The sequence below is a fragment of the Semicossyphus pulcher genome, unplaced genomic scaffold (genome assembly GCF_022749685.1).
Source record: "Semicossyphus pulcher isolate SPU_LCO1_2020_fin unplaced genomic scaffold, fSemPul1.0.p SCAF_7, whole genome shotgun sequence".
NCBI lineage: Eukaryota > Metazoa > Chordata > Actinopteri > Labriformes > Labridae > Semicossyphus > Semicossyphus pulcher.
Window position 1 is genome coordinate 6010819 of NW_027211748.1, and position 27714 is coordinate 6038532.

Sequence of the window (27714 nt, forward strand, 5' to 3'; positions counted from 1 at the left end):
CTGATGTTGATGATGGCGGATGTGTTGAGTGTTCTCCGTCAGTACAACATCCAGAAAAAAGAATTCGTCGCTAAAGGAGATGAAGTTATTTTTGGAGAATTCTCCTGGCCGAAAAATGTCAAGACCAACTACATAATCTGTGGGTATGTCCGTGCTAAACTATCTTTAAAACGCTTCCGCAGGCCCTCTGAAGCTCCTCGGTGCCTTGTGCTGCTGATTACGGCGGAAGGCTCGCGAGCTGCTAGATGCTAGATGCTAACATGCTAACCTAACTCCTCTCCCCGCTGTTCAAACTTTAACGACTCTTTGGTTACTTAAGCGTGACACTGTAATATTGTACCCTAGAGCATGAAACCTCATGGCTCTAACCTCATTGCTACTCTCTGTGTAATGATGCAACCTTTTATAAACTTAAAATGTATGTATGACTAACGTAGCTACAACTGAACTTACAGCAGTAGTAATGTGATGCTAACTGGTTAGCGCGGTTAGCTAACGTTGAGTTGTGATCCCATGGAGTAGAGGATCCAGCGGCACAAGGAGAGCGAATTATGTTTTTATTTTTTTAACAGTCAGGACTGCAAGCAGCTTTGTTTAAAGTGCGAATAGCAAACGTTGCACGTGTTACGCAGAAAATAAGTTTACACAAGGATTAGCACATTAGCTAACTGGATAACTGCTTATAGTTCCTTGTTTATGTAAATTCGGAAACAGAGTTTTATTTAACTTATCTATATTTGTTTTATGTTTAGAAGTGAGCACTTAATAGGTACTTAAATGTGCCACATGCATCAGCCTGTCTACATTTAAGTCATATATAATTATTGTAAAATCAAAGTGAAGTTTGAGTGTAAAATGTATCGTAGGGCTGGGCGATATGGCCAAAATCCTACATCACAATATAGGATTTCCATATCCCGGTAACGATATATATCATGATATAGCATGTTTTCTGGTAATTTAACAAAAATTTAGTCTGTATGAAATGGCCACATGGTAAAGCCTATTTTTGGATAATCCCATGTGAAATAAATACTTGACAAATAAAAAGTACTGAGTTTCTGTTTTTGCTTGGGCTGAGCCAAAGTCCTTTTCTCCAGGTTAATGTCCATATAAATAAACAGTGCCTCCCTCCATGTTTCACTCCAGGTTCACTCCCAGGTGCAAGGATTATAATGTAAATGCCGTAGAGCAGTTCAGCTGCTGGTTTTGTGACATCACAATAAAGATGATATAGAAAAACACATCCGATCAACATTTTCATATTGTCTTAACAATATATGTTGTCATATTGCCCAGCCCTAAATGAATGTTTTTCTTTGCCTGTGTTTTTACCTTCAGTTCTGGTAAAGAGGGCCAGCCCAAAGAGTACTATACTTTGGACTCAATCTTGTTCTTGCTCAACAATGTGCATCTCCCGCATCCATCCTATGTGCGAAGTGCTGCAGTAAGTACCCAGGAATCACTGCCAAACTGCCTTAACCTGTCAGTGTCAGTACTTCATTTCTTAGTAAATATGTCACACGGATAAACCCCCATTTCATCCTCCATTTCTTTCTTCTGTGCAATTTGTTTACATTTTGTTCCACAAATACTCCAAAGTTGTTTTTGGCTGACATGATTGTATGTTGTTAACAGACAGAGAACATCCCTTTTGTCAGACGACCTGATCGAAAAGGCTTACTCTCATATCTCAAAGGCGATAGTAGTAAGTACATTATAATGGGTTATTGAGTTAAGAATGTGTTTTTCCTTATTTATTGTATTCATACTTTGATTTATTAAAGGTTTGATTGATAAAAACATGAATAACAGGTCTCATTTTTCAAGCCCTACAAGACATTTTTGGTCTAATTGGTAACTTCTGAATTTGGTTTTCTAATTTTGTCTTTTTACAGCTACATCGACAAGTATCGACAGAAGTGCACCTATAGAAATAGGTTTGCAAAGACCAACACAAGGTAAGTTCACACTACGCTTGTTACATGAAGTTTAAACTAGTTATTTAGAAATAAATTATTCCATAAGCAGATTGTTGTTTTGCATTGTGTCTTGTTGCTATCTATAATATTTTCTATTACATTATTGTATCTCTGTCAGGCAAGTTGGTACAAAACCTGATAGACTGCTCAGTGGAAGAAAACAAATGTTCTGCTTTATTTCAGTGGAAAGAGCAGCTGATGAAGTATCTTCTGAAGCCAAAAAAACCAAGGATTGAGGTAAAGTGACATGAAAAAGATTCCGCCAAAAACTTATTTTAGTTTACTATTTTTACTTCGTTTAGTCCACCTTACTCCAGTGTCTCTATAACAGAAGCAGGAACAGTTTCAGTAGACGGAGAGTATAAAGCTGAAGGATGTTATGATGATTGTTGGCAGCTGCTGGACAATCAGTAACTTTCACAGTAATGAACCCTTAAAAAAACTCAATCAGGCAAATTGGATGAGGTCCTTTTCACGTTTCTATTCATGCTTATGCCCTTTGCAATAGTCCGGCAGTTAACCAAAACAAAGTGTTATTGTTACTAGTAGACACACCTGTCATAGAATTTAACCACACAATTAATTTTGGATGTGTGCAGTGTTTAGTTGAAAAAAACACATACCCTAAAATGTAATAATTTGTTTCGTTGCCTTGAAACGCTGCCCGCTCTACTGTTTTCCCTCCGAGACATTCCAAGTTTATAACTGAGTCATGTCTCGTTCAAAATCGTCAGGTTTAAAGTAATTTTTTTAGACGTCCACGATATGTTCTCGTCGGATTTCAGATTCTGTACCGCCCTCAGCCGTTGCTTGCAGCAAAAACGGTAGTATTTCACTCCAGTGTCTCTCGCTGGGTGGTTCCTTTCAGAGGGAGGGGCGCAGTGCATGCTGGGTGTTGTAGGAATGTAGAATGGGCCACACCACGAGCTGTTTGTACAACTTTCTCTACAGCTATGGCGCCAATTTCAAATATTATTGCTTCTATCGATTACAGAGAACACCAGCTTTGACTAACACTGGCTTTTTCCAGGGGTGAATTGCTCCTTTAAGAGAAGTGTTTTAAGTGACAGAAGAATTAAGGGGCAATTTTTAATAGACGTGAGAAAACATGCAGGCAATTTGGGGGGGGGAATACAATAAAAACAACTAAATGTTTTTTCATGTGTATTTTCTGTACAGAAATCAGGAGCCAATGCCAAGTTGGTGATGTGTGGGCTGACTTCCATTGGACACGCCATCGCAGACACAGAAGACAGAGGTTTACTGAGCATCTGTGGCTTTGACCTCGGAGCTCTATGCGTCATTCGTAACCTAGCCCAGGATCTGATCTGACACAGATTTACACTGTCTCTAAGTCATGTCCTAAGAGTTCAAACGAAGGCACAAAGTGAACCAACGCGGCTCACTTAGCATGTAGGGTGCCCTAAAACAGCACTAATCCAAAAGATGTTGACATTTACAATTCCAATTCCTCCTTTTGTATTATGTCGCTTACAGGTCAACTGAAGAAGTGTCCAGCGGGCTGGACAACACTCTGGAGATGTTATGTGCTTTTATTTTTACTGAAGTATGAAAAGGAAGTGACAAGACCTGATATGTTATTGCATGTCACGCTGTCAAGTGTTCAAGTGCAGGCAGTGCTTTCCTATACAAGAAAATACCCTTGGTGCTCTTAAATGTGTTATGTTTTTGCAAGAATATTTGGGAAATTTCGGGAATTAAAGTTGGTGGAATAGACTTGTTCTCTTGTTTTAAGCTGAATTATGTCCTTTACATTTGTATTTTTCTGTATTAAAATGTCCAGAAAGGAGCAAATCATAGCTATTTAATGACTGTTTACCAAGACTGAATCTGATAGCACAGTCATGTTTCTGTACAAATGTTCATTATGGAAAAACTAGCCGATTATTGCCACCTACCCACAATACATTTAAGTGAATGTACTTTTTAAAAACTATGTAGAAATTTAAAAGTAGAATCTTTATGTTTCTTCAAACGCAGAATAAACACACACTACTAACAGAGTTTAGGGGCCAATTCACTTAAATGCAAACAAAAGACATTGGTGCTTCTTGTTTTAGTCCACAGCATTCACTAATCGATCATTCTGGTCTAATCCTGATGAAGACAAATTTCTGACCATTTTACTGTGAAGATTTTTTCGACACATGCTGATACTGTCACATTCAATGACTAGACAATTTCCACTATCTCTTGGCCATAGCTCAAAATGCTTTCAAGCTGAAATATTTGTAAAATACGCTTGATAAGACATTTGTTTTTGAAAGTCTGACACAAGGTAGTTTTTATGAGGTATGGTAGTTCACAAGTGTTTTACCGCTGTGATTAACTTTTTTTTTTCTGTTATATCCACTTGTTTAACGTCCAAGTACTTGACTGTAGTGGCAATGTAAACCCCCAACAAACATTTTGCTGCTTTTAAAATGTGTTTTTTGCATTTATGACATCCTGGACGATAACATCACAGTCCTGTGGGAACATCACTGACATCACTGTCAAATCGTCTGTCCTGTGGAAGTGTCCTTGTGTAAGTTTTAAGCTTCATCCAAAAGGCAACTGGACTAGAAATATAAGCTTCTGTGGGTCATTAGTATTAGCAAGGTACTGTGACTTTACCAGTGAAGTGCAATCAAATCTAAAATAAGAGTTTGTCAAGGTCGGATATTTCACTCCGGAGCTTTCAACTGACAACTTTGACAATCCAACAAAAATAAATTTGGGAAAAATATTAAAGTTTGATTCAGATCAGGCATCCTGCGAGGCCAACTGATGTTGATAACTGGGGTCCTTGCAAACACACCACATCAAGACAAGTAAAGATGGCGGATGTGTTGAGTGTTCTCCGTCAGTACAACATCCAGAAAAAAGAAATCGTCGCTAAAGGAGATGAAGTTATTTTTGGAGAATTCTCCTGGCCGAAAAATGTCAAGACCAACTACATAATCTGGGGGTATGTCCGTGCTAAACTATCTTGAAAACGCTTCCGCAGGCCCTCTAAAGCTCCTCGGTGCCTTGTGCTGCTGATTACGGCGGAAGGCTCGCGAGCTGCTAGATGCTAACATGCTAACCTAACTCCTCTCCCCGCTGTTCAAACTTTAACGACTCTTTGGTTACTTTAGCGTGACACTGTAATATTGTACCCTAAAGCATGGAACCTCATTGCTACTCTGTGCGTAATGATGCAACCTTTTATAAACTTAAAATGTATTTATGACAAACGTAGCTACAACTGAACTTACAGCAGTAGTAATGTGATGCTAACTGGTTAGCGCGGTTAGCTAACGTTGAGTTGTGATCCCATGGAGTAGAGGATCCAGCGGCACAAGGAGAGCGAATTATGTTTTTATTTTTTTAACAGTCAGGACTGCAAGCAGCTTTGTTTAAAGTGCGAATAGCAAACGTTGCACGTGTTACGCAGAAAATAAGTTTACACAAGGATTAGCACATTAGCTAACTGGATAACTGCTTATAGTTCCTTGTTTATGTAAATTCGGAAACAGAGTTTTATTTAACTTATCTATATTTGTTTTATGTTTAGAAGTGAGCACTTAATAGGTACTTAAATGTGCCACATGCATCAGCCTGTCTACATTTAAGTCATATATAATTATTGTAAAATCAAAGTGAAGTTTGAGTGTAAAATGTATCGTAGGGCTGGGCGATATGGCCAAAATCCTACATCACAATATAGGATTTCCATATCCCGGTAACGATATATATCATGATATAGCATGTTTTCTGGTAATTTAACAAAAATTTAGTCTGTATGAAATGGCCACATGGTAAAGCCTATTTTTGGATAATCCCATGTGAAATAAATACTTGACAAATAAAAAGTACTGAGTTTCTGTTTTTGCTTGGGCTGAGCCAAAGTCCTTTTCTCCAGGTTAATGTCCATATAAATAAACAGTGCCTCCCTCCATGTTTCACTCCAGGTTCACTCCCAGGTGCAAGGATTATAATGTAAATGCCGTAGAGCAGTTCAGCTGCTGGTTTTGTGACATCACAATAAAGACAATATAGAAAAACACATCCGATCGACATTTTCATATTGTCTTAACAATATATGTTGTCATATTGCCCAGCCCTAAATGAATGTTTTTCTTTGCCTGTGTTTTTACCTTCAGTACTGGTAAAGAGGGCCAGCCCAAAGAGTACTATACTTTGGACTCAATCTTGTTCTTGCTCAACAATGTGCATCTCCCGCATCCATCCTATGTGCGAAGAGCTGCAGTAAGTACCCAGGAATCACTGCCAAACTGCCTTAACCTGTCAGTGTCAGTACTTCATTTCTTAGTAAATATGTCACACGGATAAACCCCCATTTCATCCTCCATTTCTTTCTTCTGTGCAACTTTTTTAAATTTTGTTCCACAAATACTCCAAAGTTGTTTTTGGCTGACATGATTGTATGTTGTTAACAGACAGAGAACATCCCTGTTGTCAGACGACCTGATCGAAAAGGCTTACTCTCATATCTCAATGGCGATAGTAGTAAGTACATTATAATGGGTTATTGAGTTAAGAATGTGTTTTTCCTTATTTATTGTATTCATACTTTGATTTATTAAAGGTTTGATTGATAAAAACATGAATAACGGGTTTAATTTTTAAAGCCCACAAGACATTTTTGGTCTAACTGGTAACTTGTTCATTTGGGTTTTCCAATTTTGTCTTTTTACAGCTACATCGACAAGTATCGACAGAAGTGCACCTATAGAAATAGGTTTGCAAAGGCCAACACAAGGTAAGTTCACACTACGCTTGTTACATGAAGTTTAAACTAGTTATTTAGAAATAAATTATTCCATAAGCAGATTGTTGTTTTGCATTGTGTCTTGTTGCTATCTATAATATTTTCTATTACATTATTGTATCTCTGTCAGGCAAGTTAGTACAAAACCTGATAGACTGCTCAGTGGAAGAAAACAAATGTTCTGCTTTATTTCAGTGAAAAGAGCAGCTGATGAAGTATCTTCTGAAGCCAAAAAACCAAGGATTGAGGTAAAGTGACATGAAAAAGATTCCGCCAAAAACTTCTTTTAGTTTACTATTTTTACTTCGTTAAGTGCAGCTGAGGCGCTTTTACTCCAGTGTCTCTATAACAGAAGCAGGAACAGTTTCAGTAGACGGAGAGTATAAAGCTGAAGGAGATGTTATGATGATTATTGGCAGCTGCTGGACAATCAGTAACTTTCACACTAGTGAACCGTTAAAAGTGTGAGCGGAGGGATTGTCCTAAGAGCTTGTCAGCTATATTCAAATTGAAATATGTCAAAATATTTGAAACAATGTAAAGGAACTAACACATTGTATTTTAGATGGCTGCAGAGCTGTTAACTAACTTTTTCCCCAATCCTCCCAGAAAAGTCCCAAAAAGAATCGGACCGCCCTGAATTATATTACATGTATTACATGTATTATATGTGTGTATATATATATATATATATATATATATATATATATACATACAAAAATACTTTTTTCTTCACATTATCGTCGGTTAATATCATTCAAACCATGATTCTTTAACTTAATAAAACATCATACAAATGATTAAATGATCAATCACTGCACTGGAGGCATTTGAGGCAATCTCAAAAATAATAAGTAAAAGCCACCCACATAGATTTACAGAAAATACATACTGCATCAGTGTATATTTCATACACTAATGAATACAACAGCAAATACAACATATTCCATTTACAATTAAATGAGACCATATGCTACTTTTTACACATAAAAACATTATTTAAGGGCCATATGCAGAGGCTTTAGTCCTCCATGTGGCGACCCCGGGTTCGGCTCCCGCCCTGGGCCCTTTGCCGGGTGTCGTCCCCACTCTCTCTTCCCCCGTTTCCGCCACTATCCACTGTCCCAAAAATAATCTACATTATTTTATTTGCTAAACAAGATTTCCCATAGGGCCCCCCCAAAAAGCTAAAAACGGTCCTGCTCGCTGGTGAGTCTCAGCTGCTGCACAAGACGCACCTGTCATAGAGAGGTGCAGCATGTTGAAGCATGATAAAGAGTAGTACCTACAGAAAGTTAGTGATTAACTTCAGTAAGGTGATTTGAGCTGCTGCAGAGTAATGACTCCTCATATTACCGTAACATCAATCTCTAGCGATAAACGACTTCCAGTCAAGACTTCCTTTTCCACTTGCTGCATGTTCACAGAGAAAAATAAACCATTTTTCTTGTGATTTACTTGTTATTAACAGGTCTTACCTTTGCAGAAATTTTAACATCATGATGCAGATTTGTAAAAAGTAAATGTGACACTGTGTCAGGTCTGTCCTCAAGAGGAGAAGAAAACTACTTTTAAATTGCTCGTTTGCTGAACGGAGGTCGGAACGATTATCTCTGATGCATTCAGGAAGATGGGTTTTTCTGACACAGCATCAAGCGAATTTATCTCAAGTTGAGATTTTGATCTAGAACAGATGTCTGTTTATAGAGATTAATGAAAAGCTAAATCATCGTCAGATGATGCTGATGGGAGCCGGGATGTCATCATGCCGCTCCACCTCCTTTTGCTCTCCAACCAGACTGTTTTTCCTGCATACACCGCGGCCTGCTGATATGTGATTGGTCAATATTACTCGGACTACAAGCATAGTTCAAACAGAAACTTGCCATCCCAAAAATCCACGTCCCTAAATAGAGATTACCGTAACGCTAACTATCTCAGCTCACTTGTTGCAAATGGAAATGGCGGCTGCTTACTCGTTAACGAGCGTAACTGTAACATTACCGTTAACGTCAGTCTGACGTTAGCTAACTGGTCACGATCCAGGATCCCACCACGGGACACCATTGTCTTTGTCCATCTGATATAGAGTACCGGTGATGACAGACCCATGTCTGACAGAACTTTGCCGGTCTAGCTCTGTGCTGTGAGTGTGTGCCCGTGTTATCAATGAGGTTTAATGACAACTGTGTGACAACTGACAGTTTCATCACCGTTTATTTTACGGTAACAGATTTTTGTTTTCATTCAACCCTCGTCCCGAATTTCTCCCAAAAATATTTTTTATCCTCCTTGTTTTTTTTGGCCCCGGGACAACGGGAGGTCCTTAAGCTCGAGCCCTGGGCTGATGAGGCTTTAGCTTGCTCACATGCAAAACTAAAGGGACAGCGTTCAAAAAGTTTCCCATTACGGAGGATAGAGTAACTTAGGTCCAGGTCATTAAGATCATCAGAACCGACCAGAAATATAGTTAATTGTTCCTTCTGGATGTCCGATGAGAGCAAGCATGGATAAAGATTGTGTTGTCAAGAATTCATAGTGTTTACAAGTCCAGAGCAGAATAGTTTGTACGTCTTATAAATTCAGCATTGAGCAGAGAAACCAAAGACATCAGATGTGACATGTTGTTTTAACCTGTAGATTACTAATGGTGTGTTCACTGCTTCCGCCTTTAAGGATGAGGAGCGAGTGCGTTTGGATAAGGAGCGTCTGGCTGCTCGTCTGGAGGGCCACAAAGAGGGCATCGTGCAGACCGACCAGATCAGGTATAATGGAATTTTCCCAAGTTACATTTATACATAATGTGCGATCTGCAGGATGTAGTAGCCTTGCCAGTGGCAGTTGTATTTCCACTGGCATTAATTGGCATTAATTACCAAACATTGACACAAATAGATCAGCTCTTCAAAGCAATATGCCGTTTGTCCTGATCGAACCTTTTCTGCGCCTCGCCCTCCAGATCTTTGTCTGAGGCCATGTCTGTGGAGAAGATCGCTGCCATCAAAGCCAAGATTATGGCCAAGAAACGTTCCACCATCAAAACAGATCTGGACGATGACATCACCCTGAAGCAGAGAAGCTTTGTGGACGCTGAGGTGGACGTCACCAGAGACATCGTGAGCAGAGAGAGGGTGTGGAGGACCAGGACCACCATCCTCCAGAGCACCGGGAAGGTCAGAGTCAACGTGAAGCTCATGATCTCTATTCACAGTGATATACACTACCAGTCAAAAGTTCGGACACATTTTCTCATACAAGTGAAAGTGTGTCCAAACTTTTGACTGGTAGTGTACTTGTGCAAACAGTGGCGCTTCTCAGCAATCAATTGTGTTTCCTAAAATGTCCAACAGTTCATTCAAATACACTTTGTTACTCCCTGTTCAATATTTTAGCTTAATTTCCGCTTTGACCAGATTTTAAACAACATTAAAAGAACAAATGGCCGCAAGTTATACATTATATTTTTCGTCCTTTTTAAAGTGAAAGTATCTACTTCGTTTCACTTCCAATCAGTTAATTGATTTATAAATGTAGTTTTAATGTTATAACCTAATACATTAATATTTGGTCTTGAGCCGATCTGTGGCCGGAATCACTGTCAGATTCTTTCTGCTTTTGTCCCGCTTCCACAAAGTTCACTTTATTGTTCACACTGTAGTTTGTCCTATTTCACCACACTTTCTGAGCTCTCAGCTCTCTTCCTCTAAGTGGACAAACGCTGAAAAAACTAGTAACGAGATGAGATTTTCAACCACTAGATGGCAGCAATAGGTAACTTTCATCCATATTTACCCCCTAAATGTAAGGTGGTTTTGCACTTTTTACTTGCTTTTCTCAAATCAATTATGAAGCTGATCATTACATTTTTAAAATCATAATTCTGGCACAATATAAATCCCTTTCTTAATCTAATGCAATACCAAGGTGGCACCATTTTAAACATCTATCACTGTTCGACCTCTCTTTCTTCACCCCCAAGACGTGTTTTTTGAAACATTCATTGAAACGTGATGGCTGTTCGAGGGGATTTCACACAGTTTATTTAGATATATTTTAGATATACACGGTATATGTGACTTTATGTTATCACAAGTAGTCTTTCTGCCCGGAGCCAGATCGCAGGACGTGTGATAGTGAAGCCCATGATGTGAAACTTGTCAAGCTGCTACTTTATTATTGCCCAGAGCAAAGTGAAAACTCAGCAGTGTTTTGTTTTCTATCACTAATCCACAGGAAAAGTCTGTCTGAAATCACATTAGTGCTGCTATTCAACAGAGCACAGAGAGAACTGACCGCAGAGCTGCAGAGTCTGTCACCTTGCTGTAAACCATATACATGCGCGTGGCGCTGCTGCAGTCACAGGCCCTGTCGGCGGGATGAATGAGGCAGACGCTCCTTTACGCGAGGTAGTTTATAAGTGAAAGTATTCCTTTTATTAACGGCACCTCGTCCCAATGCTCACTAACTAAATAAAAACACTGTGTCGCTATAAATATCGCAGAACAAAAAGTTATCTCAATGTCAGTTTTTTCCAATATCGTGCAGCCCTTATTACATATCAGCAGCCCCCTCACAGCGTCTGCTACATAAAACAGCAGCAGAGTTACACTACAGAGTAGAGGAGACAGATTGCACTTATCATGTGAAAAGAGTTGTCTGACAGACAAAGATCAATGTCATGCTATAACTACAGTGAATGAACAACACCTTCTGGACGTCAGGGGAAAAACAAACTATCCTACTCAAAAGCATGATGGCAAAATGATCAGCATTTCGCCGTCTGGATCACCTGTGTTTTCTCTGTTTGTGACAGAGATACGTAACATTCGGTTTAAAACTTTTGGCACAGAGAGCGCTGGCTTAGCTCAGTCTGCAGAGCAGGCGCCCCACATACAGAGGCATAGTCCTGGACATATGGGGGCGCCTGCTGGTTCGACTGCAATCTCGGCCCTTTGGTGCAGCTCGCCTCCACTCTCTCCCCCATCATACCCTGTCTCTCTGTACTATCTCTGGACAAATGGTTTCGCTCAGCCAATAGATGGCTTTATAGGAGTGTTTGTCCCAGTCACTCGTGGTGGATATGTTAAATGTTGCGTGAAAAAAGACCACTTTGATTTCATTCAAACTTTATTAAAGAAGCTGCCGCAAAATCGTGCATTTTTTGCCTCAACACTCACAGAAAAAGGCCCGCAAAATCATGCAGGGACTGATCAGTTAGGTAACATCCTTCTGCGTGCATTTTTAATTAACTCCAGTGAGTTTTACATTTAACCCTTTAGCTTTGGACCCATCAACCTTTATCTATTTCACTCACTCTCTTTCACCAAATGATGAGAAGAGCCATCATGATTTATCTGTGTTGCTCCTCTGCAGAACTTCTCCAAGAACATCTTTGCCATCCTTCAGTCCGTGAAAGCCCGAGAGGAAGGGCGAGCACCGGAGCAGAGACCAGCACAGAACACTACTCAGGCGGTAAGAACCACCTGTCTCTGTGCTTTTTACATAAACATCCATCCCTACACATTGAAAGGAAGTTTAAAAATGGCCACACACCAGACAAAGTACCGAGTGTGCGCATACTAATAGCTGCATATTAATGTGGCGTGACCTGGATGTACTGGTAAATTGCTGCTGGTCATTACGCTTTTCTTTCCTCGAGTAAATCAAGCTTGAAATTAACTGAGAGGTTGTGTGGAAAAGGCCATTAGTATTTCAACACATTAAAGGTAGAGGCAAATGTTTAACTGACATGTAGGCTTGTGATTAAACAGTGAACATACGAATATGAACAGTAGGTCATTGTTTGTGTTTCATGATGTTTGCAGGACCCGTCCCTCAGGAACAAGCAGCCTGTCCCCGCGGCCTACAACAGATACGATCAGGAGCGATTCAAAGGGAAAGAAGGTGAGTTCTGCTGCAGCTGATTTTAGCCGTAAACATATACGGATGGAGAGTGTGTGTTTTGACTTTGATAGACTTGATTTACCCTGTGACTTTTAACCCATTTATACCTGGTGTCAAATAGTTTTCCATAAGTGGGGATGCTAAATAAGAGCGAAATTGAACATTACTTAACATTACTATTCATTTCCTTCTGCCAGTAGTCTGTAACTAACTGAACATCTGTTTTTCTCAGAAACGGAGGGTTTCAAGATCGACACCATGGGCACCTACCACGGCATGACCCTGAAGTCTGTGACGGTAAGACCAAAGCTCTGCTCTTTGCCGACAGAGTTGTAATAAGAGTTATCTAAGAGCCACACTGTGTGAATCTTACCCTGAGCACCAGTCAAAAGACCCATTTATAGCTATTGCTATCTGCCAGAGCAGCTGCCAACCAAAGCCTCAGTGTGACCTGGTGATAAGGACGTCTTTTCGTGTGAGGCGTTGGAGGTGATGACTGTGATTATTGCCTTGTAATGACTCACAGCATCAGTTTGCTCTCACTTACTGTTTCTACTTAAACTAAGTAACGTCAACGCAAACCACAGGAAGGAAAAACTGAATCTTTGTTAGTAATAGAGCCTGACCAATTTATTGGACTGGGGATTTTATCGGGCCGATATTCACACTCTGCAGATATATCGGTATCTGCGCATATGCCCTCCGATATGCTGTGGGAGCAAGTCATTACACCTCCTGACAAACAGAAGGCACAGTAATAATTTTGATAGCATGAAAGCCAGATTTTCTACCTTTAAAACAAGGTACAGCTGAAGTCAAGAAATGTAACAGCCTCCTCACACATGGTTAAACTATAAACCAGCACAGAAATGACAATTACCAACACATGCAGAACATATGTTGTAAACAGACACATTAAAAACGCATTTTGGAACATAAATAACAAACTTAACAACTGAAACTCCTCCGTCAGCACTAGGCGGTAGGCATGATGGGAAATGAGGACGTCCCTATCGCTGCCAGAGTGCGCGTCACAGCTGAGCAGAGCAGCACACACAGCGAAGGGAAGCGATATCTTTCCCATACAGAACGAAACATTGTGAACTCTAGTTAGTAAATCATCGTCTACAATCATGTGTCTGACCTCACCAGTTGGTCTCTATAACCCTTTGAACATGTCTCAAGGCGCTACCAAAGGGGACTTTGTGTGCTGTATAAGGCTGCTTTCTTACCTGAAGTCCGATTGTTTGATCAGAACCGAAGAACCAGGTTGTTGTAATGTTGCATTTCGCCTCGAATTTGGTTTGTGTTCACACGGCTACTTTTTCCAGCACCAAATGTTTTGATGTGCGAGGAAACTGCTCTCTGATTTGTCATCATTTCAACATGGTTAAACAAAGAGGGAGAGAACAAGGCAAGAGGGAACCCCGGACTTAAATGTTTTGTGTTGTTCCTTTTTACTTTTACCGACATCGTTCCTTTCCTTCTTCACTGAACTGTTTGAGTACCTCCGTGTTCTTCTGCGTTTGTGAAATTGTTTGGTCAGCCCATATTTCTATCAGAGCCCTCACCTCGTCGCTCCCCCATGTCTGTCCTCTACTCCTCTTGCCGACAGGCTGCGTGGTAGGGCTGTGCAATATCATATCGTTCAGATTATACCGGTATAATTTTGTTTTTGTGATAACAAATTGTCATATCGTGATATCAAAGATGTAACACTGCAAGAAAATTGTCACGGCTAACAAGTTGCGACTTGCTTTTCCTGTTCTTTTTAAAAGCACACGCTTCCGATTTAAATCAGTACAAGTGTGAGAGATGCCTGTCTGTCCCTGTAACCCTGCCCCCTGCAAGCTTGGAGCGTGTGGAGAGGCGGGCCGCTCGGCTAAGCGCGGAGGACAGACTTCAGTGTTTGATAGGTATGAACAAAAGAAGTGAAGACAAGAACAACAATTGCATTTCACTGCGAAGAGAGCGGCCATCACAAAACACCGGTGACGCCTGCACAGTAAGCATTAAAGAGTTTACCCAATACGCCAGGCAGACGTTTATGGGCTTATTGAATGAACATCTTCTTTATATATGGCTATGCTACAAATGTCAATTAGATGGTAATCCGGAGAGACATAGAGTAATAAAGCCGGCAGCTTCGCTATTTGCTAAGTTAAACATGAACAACACACAGGGACGGTAGTTGCAGTGGCAGATCAAAAACGGACACAATTTTCCCCCAGACCCCCCGAGCTCAGTGGAAAAGAAGGGAAATTGTAAGAGCACTTTATTTTGTTTGTGTGGTGGCAATTTCTTATGACGAGACCAATAAAGTTCTTAAGGAAACATGGATGGGATAGATGGGATCTCCCGATGGGAGAACAAAACTTGTATATTCCAAAGGTTGTAAATCATTTCCTCAGAGGCTCCCCTGTTGGAGAAGGAGCCAGTTTGCAGTGGCTGATGTGGACCCAAGTGGCCCTCCCTTCGACCTTGAGAGCGGTGTGTGTTGTTAGGAGGACCTGGAAAGGGCCAATGAAACGCCTTTGCTTCCAGTGCTTCCTCCTGAAATCTTTGATGAGCACCCAGTCACCAGGCTGGGTGTTGTGTTGAGGACCACTGGCCTGTTTAGGCAGTGCAGCCTTCACTTAGAGGTGAAGGGCTGAAAGGGAAGCTGTTAGGTTGACCGAGTATTATCTGAAAGGGGCTCAGCCCGCGCTTATCTCACATGCGCGTCCGCTTGTGAAACGGCACGAGCAGATACATCTTTAACCATAAAAGTTCAGCATCCTCAGCTTTAGCATTTAGCTTTAGCTTTAAAGGAACCATTTTCACACCCTACTGCACCTGCACTCTGAGGCTGATAGGAGCAGTGGTGTTTTAAATCAAACCCCCAAAACTTCAGACATTTCTTTGATGATAGTTAGTTGGTTAGTAAATTAGTTAGTTAGATACTTTATTAATCCTTTACAGGACATTTCACTGCTACAGCAGCTTCAATCACCGTCAAGACACCACATGTAACACTACAACACAATCAGGCACATAAAAATACCAAAATCAGTTTCTAAACAAAACTAAAAATCACAACTGACACATTAGAAGATATTTAATAAATGTAATAAAAATATACACTGTGGATTGAGATGGACGCAGATGGCCTGATGAATGACAGCAAGACCATTACCACAGCTTATCTTACCCGGGATCCCCACCGGGGAATCACTCATGAGCAGGGCTTTTGCTACTGCTGTTGAATCCTGTTTGCTGGAGGGGAAAACTTCAACCCATTTACTGAACATGTCCACCATGACCAAACAGCACTTTTTACCTTCACAGACTGAGAGTTCAATGAAATCCACCATCCAATGTTGTCCTGGGCCTGTGGGGGCGGATGACCGTGCTGTGGGACTTTTGGAGCGCCCGCTGCATTGTGAGCTGCACAGATACAGTTTTTGCAGAAATGTTTAGCAACAACAGAAAAACTTCGTGTATACCAGCATGAATTAATGGCAGCAAACGTCCCCCCTTCACCCACATGATCCTTTCCGTGAGCCAGGCGCGCATACAAAGTGAAAGTAGCACGTGGTAAACAGGGTTTGTCATCAGGACCAATCCAAATGTCATTTGTGAACTTTTGCACCAGATTTTGACCAAAGTGTTTTTTCAGATTGTGTAGCCATGTGAGTGAAGGCTGTTAGATCAGGCGAAGTGTCAGACAAATGTGAGGATGAGAACATGTTAAATACATCACCAGAGCAGGCTGCTGCCTTTGCAGCTGCGTCCGCTGACGCATTTCCACGAGAAGCAACATCATCACGTCGTGTGTGTGCGTCACACTTGATTACAGAAACTGCTGAGGGGAGCAAAACAGCACCAAGGAGTGATGAGACCAATAAATGGTGACAAACAGGTTTACCTGAGGATTTTAAAATCCTCTTTTTTTTACCTGATATCACAACTTCATGTTGTGTAACTACCGCAAACCCCGTTTGATTCTTCCCCTTTTTCATCACGTGAGGCAGAGCCGTCAATGAAAAACTGGAGGTCAGCATTTGGAATGGGTACATCTTTCAGATCCACTCTGGGAGAGCAAACTTCCTGTAAAACTTGAACACAATCACGTGAGCGTCAGCCTCTCCATTAGGGCTGGGGAGATATGCTTTTCTCCCGATTCGATTCTTTTATGATTTTTGGGGTGCCGATCCGATTTACATTTTGATTCGATATTGCCCATTTTTGCGATTTTTAGCTCGCTTTTTTAACACCAGACCATGTGAAAAAGTTGAATGATGATGATGTCTACAGACTATATCAGGAGCCATATTTCCCCCAAAAAATGCACATCACGTGTGAGTCAGTTTTTAAGATTTATTCAGCAGCAATATCTTTGAACCAGCTGTTTGAACTTGTACTCTCTTTTCAAAAGCCTGGACTGCATATAAAAGAGGCAGGAAAAAAAATAGTATAGAAATGTTTTTTCTGAAGGTTATATCTTCTGCATCTGAAACCTTTCTAACAGAATGAATGAAAAGACTTTCTGAAGTAAACTGCTACATTTATCTACACACAACACAAATAGGAGCCTTTAAATGAACATACTCCATAATACAGTGAACTTAAAACTCTCTTTTCAAAGCCTGGACTGCATGTAAAAGAGGCAAACAAATGAACAATATAAAAACATATTTTTCTCAAGTATTTATTTAGCTTATTTAGCTGTTCCTGCTCAGTCAGTGCTACAAGAAAACAAATGTCAGGCCAAAATGAATAGAGTCCCTGAAAACTCAAATGTGAGCCTTTAACTTCGTATGAAATTGAATTTGAAAAGTGTTCTTTCAAAATCCTGGACTTCAAAAGTAGTAAATAAAATGTACGATACAATGAACAAAAATATATACTTTTTCAAGTACTATGCTATATTTAGCTGTGCTCTTCATCAAGCTAGTGTTTGGGAATGTCAAGATTCTTGTGCAAAAACAAGAGCTGGTCAACATGCTCTGTGGTGAGGCTGCTCCTCTGAGCGGTGACAATGTCCCCGGCTGTAGAGAAGACACGTTCAGCAGAGACGCTTGTCCCTGGTACACATAAGTACCGCTTGGCTAGTTTGGCCAGGAGAGGGTTCTCACGATGATGTTCTTTCCACCACTCTAACGGGGCCTTCAGAAAGTGGCAAAGGAGCAGCTCTGTTGTACTCTTTCACCTCCTCTGCAGCACTGTCAAAGGCTGACTTCTCTGGAAGTGCTGGTGCCTCCCTGCTGGTTTCCCCAAAAGTGTTCTCAAGTAATTCATCTAGTGCACAGGACACTCTTCTTTTTGCTGATGGGGGGCCCTGGAAATCTTCGTCTCCTCCTTTATTCTGACCCTCTTCTGCAGCAGCTGCACAATCACCAAGTTCCTCCTGGTCCTGCCTCACCACTTCCTGCAACAAATAAAACACAGTGGTACAAAAATAATAATTAGCACACTATGTAAATGTCTTCATGTTTTTTCTTTGACAGCATTCTACTTATTTGATAATTACATTGCAACACATCATGACACAATATTAGCAAAGTGTTCACATTATAATTATGAATAATAATGTATGTAGAACATTTAAAAATAAATATACCTCCAGAACTTAAGCGTAAAAACACACACAAAACCCTGTAGTACTACATTGTGAATGAAAGACTCCTAGAACACGTCTCTAATGCTTTATTTATTTATTTATTTATTTATTTATATATGTACGTATGTATATATTTATTTATTTACCTGACAATGCTCCACAGTGGCTGCAGCTTCAGTGACCATTCTTGAAAACGTTTCTTGTTTCTCTTCCTCTGGCACGAATGGCAGCACTTTAAACCTTGGATCTAGCGCTGAAGCTAGATTAAGTGTGGCCTTCTCCACCTCCGACGTGTACCTCTTACTTAAGTCTTGGTCAACGGCTTCTTTCAGATCTCTAACAAACGGAGGATCTCCGAGGGTTTCCTGGGTGGCTTGCAGGAGTTGTGCATGGAGTGGGGCTATGACAGAGACTGTCGGGTTGTTCTCATCTGACATAACACTTGTAGCCACCATGACTGGCTTCAGAGCCTGGATGAACTCCTCCGCATTAGATATGTCCGACTCAGTGAAGGTGCTGATCTCTTTCTCTCTTTTTCTCCCATCGGGGGAAAGCAGTGCAGCTGTGAATGAGGTTTGTCGTGTTTCCGCAGTACGCGACTTGTGCATTACAGAGTTTACAAATAGCTTTCGACATGTCCAGCTCTGCTTTTCCCTTCAAAGCAAAAAATCCAAAATGTGTCCACACTTTAGATTTAAAATGTGATGGTGGGGGTTTTATCTCCGTGCATTTTTGCAAGTTGTTGTCCGCCATACTCCACTTTCTGTTTAAGTTGTTTTTTTGCAAAAGGATGTGACATCACGTTACTAGATAGTTGAAAAAAACATTTCGCCATCCGCTGGAGAAAAAAACGATTTTTGAACATAAAAATTGGAAAGCTTGGGGAGCTTCAATACAGCCTGAACACGTTTGGGACATGTGATCACAGCAGACGGAAAATCCCTCTCTCCAAGTTAGGTTACTTTAGTTTGAGCAAACTGCAGTTTTGTGAGACTTGCTCTGTGGCCATTTTCTGCTAGCAACATCAGCAGTGCGAGTCTTCTCGACAGGCTTCAGCTGAAGGGCTACACACCTTTAGATCGAATGCACTGAATGAGGGTGGAGCCGGATGGAAAACTTGAAGTCTAGCAAATTTTGAGTCAGCTGTTGATGGAAGTGCGCGGGAGACTCAGAATAAGCTTGGACGCAGCGTGTCCATGTGTAAGTTTTACCTTTAAACGAGAACGCAAACCAGTACTGGCTATCGGGGTGTACTGGGACCGAAAAAAAACAACGCATTAGTGAGGTCGACAACGGAAAATGAGTAGTGGTGGTACTCGCAGCAAGATTCTGTGTGGATTCGGTACCTCGGGAACTCTTAGGTGAACTGCAGCATTTACTGCTTGCACATCTTGTACAAATCTCCATTCTGTGGGTGCACCCTGGTTTCTAGTTTTCTCTACAGGAAAGATAGAAGTCCTGACTGGAGAAGTTTCACAAAGTATAATGATCCCTCTGTTAAAGAGACTCAAAAACTGGCATAATGCCGTTAACTGCTTCTTTATTTGTTTATGTATTTATTTATTTATTTGCGAGCATATTGTTTTGAACAGGCCTGTAGTCTGATTTTGGATGAATGATTAAAGGTTCTGAATTCTTCATGAGATCATATTTATGTTTGGCCCAGAGACACTCTGGGACTGTCGACAGATGAGGTGGAATTTCAGGTGAAGCCATGGTTACATAGGCATCAGTAAGCAAACCACGTGGTGTGTCCTCAACTAATTGGACATTTCTTTGCACATGTACAGCTGTTGTCAGTCTCGTACGATATACATCACCTTGCGTGCTGTATTCTCTTAGGATCCTCGGTGGCGAACGAAGTCATGACAAGCGGCCCTCTAACGAACCCAGTGTCCCAGATCTTGCCACTCCCAGTCTCGTGGTTTAGCCAGAAATACATGCATTATATTTCTCTGAAAAACACACTTTTGAAGAGAGGACAGGGAAACGGCAACAGCAGACACCGAACTTTTCCAGTATACGTGAGTTAAACTTATTCTCTCTGGTTCAACAACTTGCCTAAACCATCTGTCCTCATACTCTTTATCTGGACCTTCATGAATGTGTGAGGTGCAATGTAAAGCGTTTGTAGGCATGTAGTCATCTGCACGTGGTGTGTGTATGTGTGTGTGCAAATGATCAATTCCTCTGAACATCTGGTGAGGGTGTGCGGGATGAGTTGCCACACATAGGCATACAGCAGTGAGTGTGGGCTGTACTGCACCATGCATGGGGTGGGGTAAGACGGGTGAGTTCTTGTCAGTACTTTAACTCCTTATGTGTCTCTTCGGCATTGTACTGATTTCCACACCAGCAGATCTCTTCCTAACAGATTTATTGGGCATTGAGATGAGCAGACAAAAGAATGTTTGAAATTGGTGTCTGACGGTGAATTTCTCCTGGTACCACTAGTTCCTACAGTTAGGCACGATCTACCACTGAATTTAGGAGGGGTGGACTCAGCGTCTGCCATAATGACAGATGCTTTGGCCTCTGAATCTCAAAGAAAATGTACGTGTTGGCCTGCTATCTGTAGTGTAAGTGTGGGAACATTTTCTGCAAGCATCTGATGATTGATACAAAGTGAAATTTTTACACATCTTAGACTGGCAAGGGCTTGGATTATGTTTAGCAGGTTTGAGTGAGTCATTGTGTGTTCCTTCAGTTTGCATGAATAAATGCTGCTGCCTGAAATCACAAACAAAACATTATTCAGAATTGGGTTTTTTTCATATAGTCATGAAAATCATTATCGCAAGATTTAGTGAAATATCGTGATATAATTTTTTGGCCATATCGCCCACCCCCACTGCGTGGCTGTCTCTGCAAGTGTCAACATCCATTCACAACCCACAATGCACGATGTTTTTAGTTCGCTTCCTACTTTAAGTCTGTATATGTTCTCACCTGAATTGAAGCGGACCGTGGTTCTGGGGATGCACGATATTATCGGCATCTGCAGATTATGGTTTGAAAATTACATATCGGCATCAGATATGTCAATTTTCTGCCGTTATTTTCTGCCAATAAAATGCTTTAATTCTGCCTAAATGCTCGACGATTCCCAAAAAAGCTTGACGTAATGCTGCAACATTAACTCGGCACAAGCTCACTGCGCGCACCACGCCTCTTCAGTCATGCGTGAGGAAGGGTGCACAAAGCAGTTTTCAAAGTTTCTGAAACAGGTTGATTTCATGTTATGTGTTTGTAAAATTTGCCCTAGTTGTGGCAATTGTCAGGATTGTGTCAGGGAGAGCATCATCCAATCCTGTTTAAGTTGTATGAATATTAGAGTTTTATTTAAAAGAAAATGTTACAAACAAATAAATATGGCATTTTGTACATAACCTATGGTAGTTTTCTTGTATATTTTAAAAAGCACTGTATTATGTTGTTTCTGCATCTGCCAGGGGGCCACTACAATAAGAGTAGGCATGATATCAATTCCACTACAAGGGAGACTTGATGTTCTCTGCAATTAGGTGGAAAAAAATCTAATATATTGGCATCGAAAATCGGCAAAAAGGGTTGGAAATATCGGCATATTGGATATCCAATATTGTGCATCCCTACATGGTTCTTTTGGAAACGGACCGACCCGTCTTTTCTGGCAGACCATGGTCCGGTGGTTTGGTCCGCACCAGAGTTGGAATGCGCGTTCTCACCTGTCCAAATGAACCGGACTTGATCTGAGAGTCCAGTCCAAAGCTGTCAGGTGTGAAAGCACCGTAAGGTCCTCAAACGTACTTTTTCAAATGTGATTTTCATAAATGTACATTGTCTTGTGTTTGATCATGTGACACATACAATGTGGCTCGTTGCACATCTCTTATCAATCTGAGCCTCTTTTAAAATGACTCCACTGACTCTCTGGCACACTTGTGAAAATGTTTTATTAGCCCAGTACCCATCTACACCCTCTCACAGAATCACAAAAAAATAGCTTTCTTCTCAAACGCAGTTTATTCTTCAGTCAAATATGACCATGTTCATATACTCTCCAGTGGTTTGACATTTTTCATCTCTTGTACAAAAGTGTCATCATTTAAATCACTTTGTCAGCTTTTACACAGAGAATGAATTAACAGAGAGAGAGAGAGAGAGAGAGAGTGTTGAGATTTAAATCAATATTGAGTATGTAATAAGAAGAGTTTAACAATCACTGACTTATGGAGCTGGTTTCTCTTTGACCGGTTTGTTTGCACGAACCCTGCCATTTCTTCCTTTCGTTCGCGAGATGCAGGCGTTGTGTTTGGTGCTCTGCAGGTGATGCCAGTATTTTAGTATTTCATTGGGATTAAAGCCATGTGATGTAATCAGATGGCTGTACTTGCAGCTGGAATAAGGCACCCGCCAGATGTTGAATAGAATTCCGTTGGATTGACGAGTGGGCTCGAGGCCGAGTTTGGCCAAACAGACTCCCACATACACGTCTTCAAGATGCAGGTGAGGGATACTCAGCGATGTTCGATAGATTTTTGTTGCCAAGTCTCCCGAGAAGACGTAACCAGTCCCAGAGCAGAAGGGGGGATACCTGTCCCCGGGGTACTCCTCGACGGACATGTACCACTTGTTTTGTTTGTCCCGGTTGGGTGAAAAGTCTCTCATGTTATGTCCTGTCAAGTAGTTTGTCAGAGGCTTAACTTCTGGCCGGAGCAGCTTGTAAATGAGGTACTCCGTGTTGACGAACATATCGGTGTCTGTCTTCATGACATAGCTGGCTTGCGGGCAGTGTATTGCCACCCAGTTCAATCCCATCAATGTCTTAAGAGTTAGGTTATTATACGTATCTGCAAAGTCCTGCTGAATGATATCATGATACCTCCTGCTCTCTGCTTCTAGCATCTTTTGCTGTAAAAGTCCCAGTTCTCCACTTCTTTTCCCCAGCATGAACAGCCGAACAATTCCCAAGGTTGGAGCCACACTTTCGTTCCCCCATGTCTGACGAATGGCATTCCTTGCCTCCACCTGCCGGGCCTCGGTGGCTATCAGTATCACCAGAAATGGCACTTGTCCGCTGTCTGAACATTTGTCTGGCTCATTGATGATATAAGTGAAAGGCCCAGCGGTTAAAGGGGACTCTCCTTTTACGCTGGCCGTTGGACTGTTCTCAAGAACTCCTTGAGGAGAGGCGACAACTTCCTTCTTATGAGAGGCCACGTTGGCATCAGCCCTGACAGTCGAATGAGAAACGATGACGAACCTCTGCATTGAAAGTTGGCCGCTCACATTCAGTGTGGCTTTTGGGATATGAAGTTTCCCTCCTCTGTACAGCACAGCTTGGAGTCTTGACCACTTCATGTCTGTAAGCCTGGGCAGCCTCGCCTGGTGAACCAGAAGGCTCAGTATACCAAGAAATGAAAGGAGATAGAGAAGAGTAGCTGTGTAAAAACAGCAGTGGCGCCGTTTCCATTGCATGGTTACAGCAGGACTCGTCCGCTCAGACGGTCGTCACACTTGTAAGGCTGATCTCTAGCAGCTTCTGAACAGACCTCTGTCCCTGGAGGCAGAGTGAAGGATATATAGTGAGTCACATGATGACCTTTTGACCAGCAGTTCTTATATCAGCATTATTAAATCATGTGGTTGCCTCACAAGCCAGCAGTAAGGTGCGAGTCCACTCTAATGTTGCATCTCTGGTGATTGCCTAGGAGACGGGCAGAGGATACAGCATGTCACATGTCAATTTAACGCTGCTAGAATCAATATTTTTATACTGACGACACATGAAATACCCACGTGTGATAAATCTTTCACACAACAGTTCCCCTAACTTTACAACATGTTATATCATCATTCAGCTCGTTGTTCTTGTTCAACCCAGTGTTTGCTAGCTGCCCAGCACCAAACCACAGTCGCACAAAGTTAGGTGAACAAAGGGAAGCATTTAGCAGTCAGAAGGTTGGTTGTGACCAAAACAGAGCTAAAAGGAGAGTGAATGTGAAACTGCTGGTTTTGTATAGAAGAAGTTGTTTGCTAACAACTTTGACTTGTGTGTGTGTGTAAAGTTTCTCAGTTACCTTCTCTGATCTAAGGATAGTTTTTTGTATAATTCTGCATCCTAAGAAGGAGTATTCCCCTTGTCCTTTTGTTTACATATGAAATTTGTTTCGTATAGAAAACATTTGTTATTGCAAATTAAAAACCTAGTAATAATCTCCATGATTTTCATTTAAATAAATGTCTGTTAAGTCACCATCGCCGAGTGAGGTAACACAATGGTGATTGAGCCTATGGCCCACTGACGAAAGCCTTTGCATTTACAGTATATAGTATTATTACAGACTGGGCGTCTGTGGCGACATTCACGGAAGAAATCTCAAGCGGCGCCAGTTAGTGACGCGTTTTCCATCACCCAGCAGTGGTTGGTCTGCCAGAGAGGGTAGGCGGAGCTAAGCGGCTGCTTTTCCATTATGAACAAACAAAGAAAAGATGGATGACTACAGATACAACTTCAAAAATAAGTGAAAATCAAAAGAAAAAGAAACAAATTCGATGCTCAGATGAAGCAAACAGTCTAAAAAGGAAAGTGACCGTCAGCGAGGAAAATCAAGAGTTACAACCACAACAAAGGGAGCTAACAATGCACGCCTGGTTATCTGGGGCTTATGTGCCCACAATTGCCTTTTATCGCCATAAGGTGCCACCAAAAAGAACGAAACTGAGAACTTCAAGATCAGCACTTTAAAGCTGCTGTGAGGAACTTTCAGTTTGTGTTGATTTTGGCGCCCCCTGTGGAGAAAGCCGTGCCTCTTATCTCTTTGCTGATTTTGTCCTGTTCATGCTTAAATGATGGTTTTTAACAAAAAATCTCATCCTGCTTTCTTTAACAGTCACATGTATCACTCACTTTAAATTGGAAAATGTAAACAAAGGCAGCGTGCAGTTAATCGCTTTGTCTGACACCAACCCCCCGCCAGCAGTTTCAGGCATTACAAATAACTACATAGAAATAATCAATGTTGTCTCTGATGGTCTGGTTTGCTTTGTAGCTCATAGAGAGGAATCTGAATTAATTTCAGTCTGTTTCATAACCAGCGGAAAACTCCTCATTCCTCCTTTAAATATCCCCATGAAGTCCGTTTACTCTCTTCTTGGATTAAGCCTGCACTACTCGTCAGGGCTCTATAGACAACTAACATGATGAAGCTTAACCACCAGAAGTTACACATTCTGTTGAACTCTTTAAAGACGTGCACATTTTTAGTGCGGAGTCGAGTAACTACCTAGAAGCTGTGTATATTGTTTACTTTCACATCTTCATTTATGCTGATTGTTTCCTGTGTAATCTTCAGTTATTTGGTTAAAGGAACATTGTGCTGATTTCACAACATGAATGAACTGCCATCTCTACATTGTTGTGTTTTTGTCTCTTGGTGAGGAAGGGCAATATAGAGAACAGCCTCCGTTTGCAGGCTGCTAGCACCCTGAAGTGGACTGTGTTCTGTCAGTTTTTTACTGAATTACACACTTCCCTCTTAAAGGACCCCAACAATACAAAGAGGGGTTTGTGAGAGCTCAGAGAAGCACTGAAAAGACTTCTGTTAGCTCCCATGCATACATCAACAGAAACAGAAACAATTGTTTAGCTTCTAAAGGCACACCCTTCACATCCTGTACAGGACATGCAATGTATCTTTTAGGTTGAATTTGCATTTTAAGCCACGACAGCATCAACTCACCCGCTTTAATCTAAGCACTCGTCTATTTCTGGCATCCATTGTCCCTGAACGAGATGAATTACTATGTTCTCACACTGATCCTCCTTTTGGTCACTGATCCCGCTGTGTTGTAGCAAAATCACAATCCCATTGAGCTTGGGCTTGACAAATTAGCTCCTCATTTATTTCCTCTTGTACACGTGACAAATACTCCTTCTTTCAAACAAACTGTCATGTGGCTCTTTCTTTAGAAACGCTGAGAAATGTAGTCCGCTTCTAGGCACTTGCAGCTATCCACCACACACATGCACGAGTGTGTTTGTGAGCGTGTGCATGGGCAGAACATGTGTCAGAGCTCCAGTGTTGCATCCTCTCCATATGCCTTGGCGCATTGTCCCCAGAGGCTCGATGCGCCGCTGCTGCTGCTTCTGCTTTCGGCTGTTGACAGTTAGCTGCGGCCCCAGGTCCTTTTGCTGTCCCTGCTTGTCGTCGTGTGTGAATCAAAACAGCAGTGGATAGACAGGGATCGTCTCTGGATGATGCTTCAGCCTTAAATCGCTTCATTTGTCCAGCTTCTCTTGTATTTCCATGCAGATTCTTCTTTCTTCCTGCCCTTCCTCTCTGATTCACACGCTCTCGTGTTAACTTCCCTCCCCCCAACGTGCTCCTGTCCCCTTTTTTTTGTTTTCGATTCCCTTTTCTCACCCTCCTCATTCAGAAGCTGCTCGCGTTTAGCTGTGTGCTCTCTGCGAGCGGGCTCGAGGGCTGAAAGCAGCGGAGGAGGAAGATGAACAGGAAGAAGCGCTGTGAGTTGTGTGTTGGCTCTGAAAGGCTGCTCCAGGCTTGGTGGCAGTACGCTCATCCACCACGTCACGCCGTCTCTGCTGCTGTTGCTGCCTGCTCTGTTGAAGGGGAGTGGGGGGGGGGGGGGGCTGGGCTGCTGACCTATTTGTATTCACGCCCACTCTCCAGAAAGAGGAATAAACCATTATCTCAGTTGTGAGGTAAGAGGAGATGTGAGAGACTCCTTCATGTTGACACCTCTGCAGATGTCAGAGAGTTGTCTAATCTGAGAGATGTCAGATGTGTGGTCACATCTTGTTACTACTACATTTACTCAGCTGTAATGCGTTTCCTGTCAGTCTCTCTCAGATAATTAAAACAATGATCTGTCTACGCTCACCCAGCCGTGGTGGTCTGCATGCTTGATTTTCCATATTCGTGCATTGTCATTTTAATTCTTCTACAATATGACTGGGAGCAGTTTTTCCCCCCGAGGAGGCAGGAAAGAGGGGAGCTTGTTTTTTGAATGCATGCACATGAGCGGTCGTGATCTCTACTGCCTTTTTAAGTGGCTTGTAGAGCTTTTCATACTTGACTAAGTATCTGATTAGATCATGATGCAGGAAATGTCAGGAACCACTACTATGAAATATACAGTGTTGTAGTATTGTTAGGACTCCTGACTCGACTTGGACCTATTTATTGATGGGGACTGATTTATTGTTTTTCATAATAATCTACTCCGTTTCGAGCGTGAGCTGACGTGTGTTCGCCTGCATGCGCGTTCACTCGCCGCCTTGCTCATCAACAGTTCCTGCCAGTAGCATTAGCTCAAGGATTTTACAGCAAATGTCATAAAGCTGCGGGGATATTTTTGTAGAGTTTCATTCAAGACATTCATACATCGCAATAAATAAATCACCTGTAAAGCTGCTCAACATCATTGATAATAATTTATTGATG

General features: G+C 41.6%; 2 protein-coding genes and 1 pseudogene across 2 annotated transcripts in view; 2 read left to right on the top strand and 1 right to left on the bottom strand.

The window, feature by feature from the left end:
- Positions 1–12: 12 nt before the first annotated feature.
- On the top strand, positions 13–3314 carry LOC138611196 (parafibromin-like; annotated as a pseudogene).
- Positions 3315–4822: 1508 nt separating this feature from the next.
- The window catches only part of cdc73 (cell division cycle 73, Paf1/RNA polymerase II complex component, homolog (S. cerevisiae)), a 39021-nt gene continuing 16129 nt past the window's right edge, over positions 4823–27714 (top strand). The window contains exons 1-10 of the mRNA XM_069684467.1: positions 4823–4953; positions 6131–6236; positions 6428–6497; positions 6688–6750; positions 6955–7007; positions 9436–9524; positions 9719–9932; positions 12133–12231; positions 12585–12663; positions 12896–12960. Coding sequence (XP_069540568.1) covers positions 4823–4953; positions 6131–6236; positions 6428–6497; positions 6688–6750; positions 6955–7007; positions 9436–9524; positions 9719–9932; positions 12133–12231; positions 12585–12663; positions 12896–12960 — 969 coding nt within the window. The remainder of the gene's footprint in view (positions 4954–6130; positions 6237–6427; positions 6498–6687; positions 6751–6954; positions 7008–9435; positions 9525–9718; positions 9933–12132; positions 12232–12584; positions 12664–12895; positions 12961–27714) is intronic.
- LOC138611392 (beta-1,3-galactosyltransferase 2-like) lies at positions 22210–26795 on the bottom strand. Its single transcript, XM_069684468.1, has 2 exons — positions 25990–26795; positions 22210–23954 (listed from the first exon to the last, which is right to left on the bottom strand). The coding sequence occupies exon 2, from the start codon at positions 23723–23725 to the stop codon at positions 22475–22477; it is 1251 nt and encodes a 416-aa protein (XP_069540569.1). The 5' UTR covers positions 23726–23954; positions 25990–26795; the 3' UTR covers positions 22210–22474.

Excerpts from the sequence above, each read along its gene's own strand:
- LOC138611392 (XM_069684468.1), bottom strand. The coding sequence starts at position 23,725 with ATGCAATGGAAACGGCGCCACTGCTGTTTTTACACAGCTACTCTTCTC.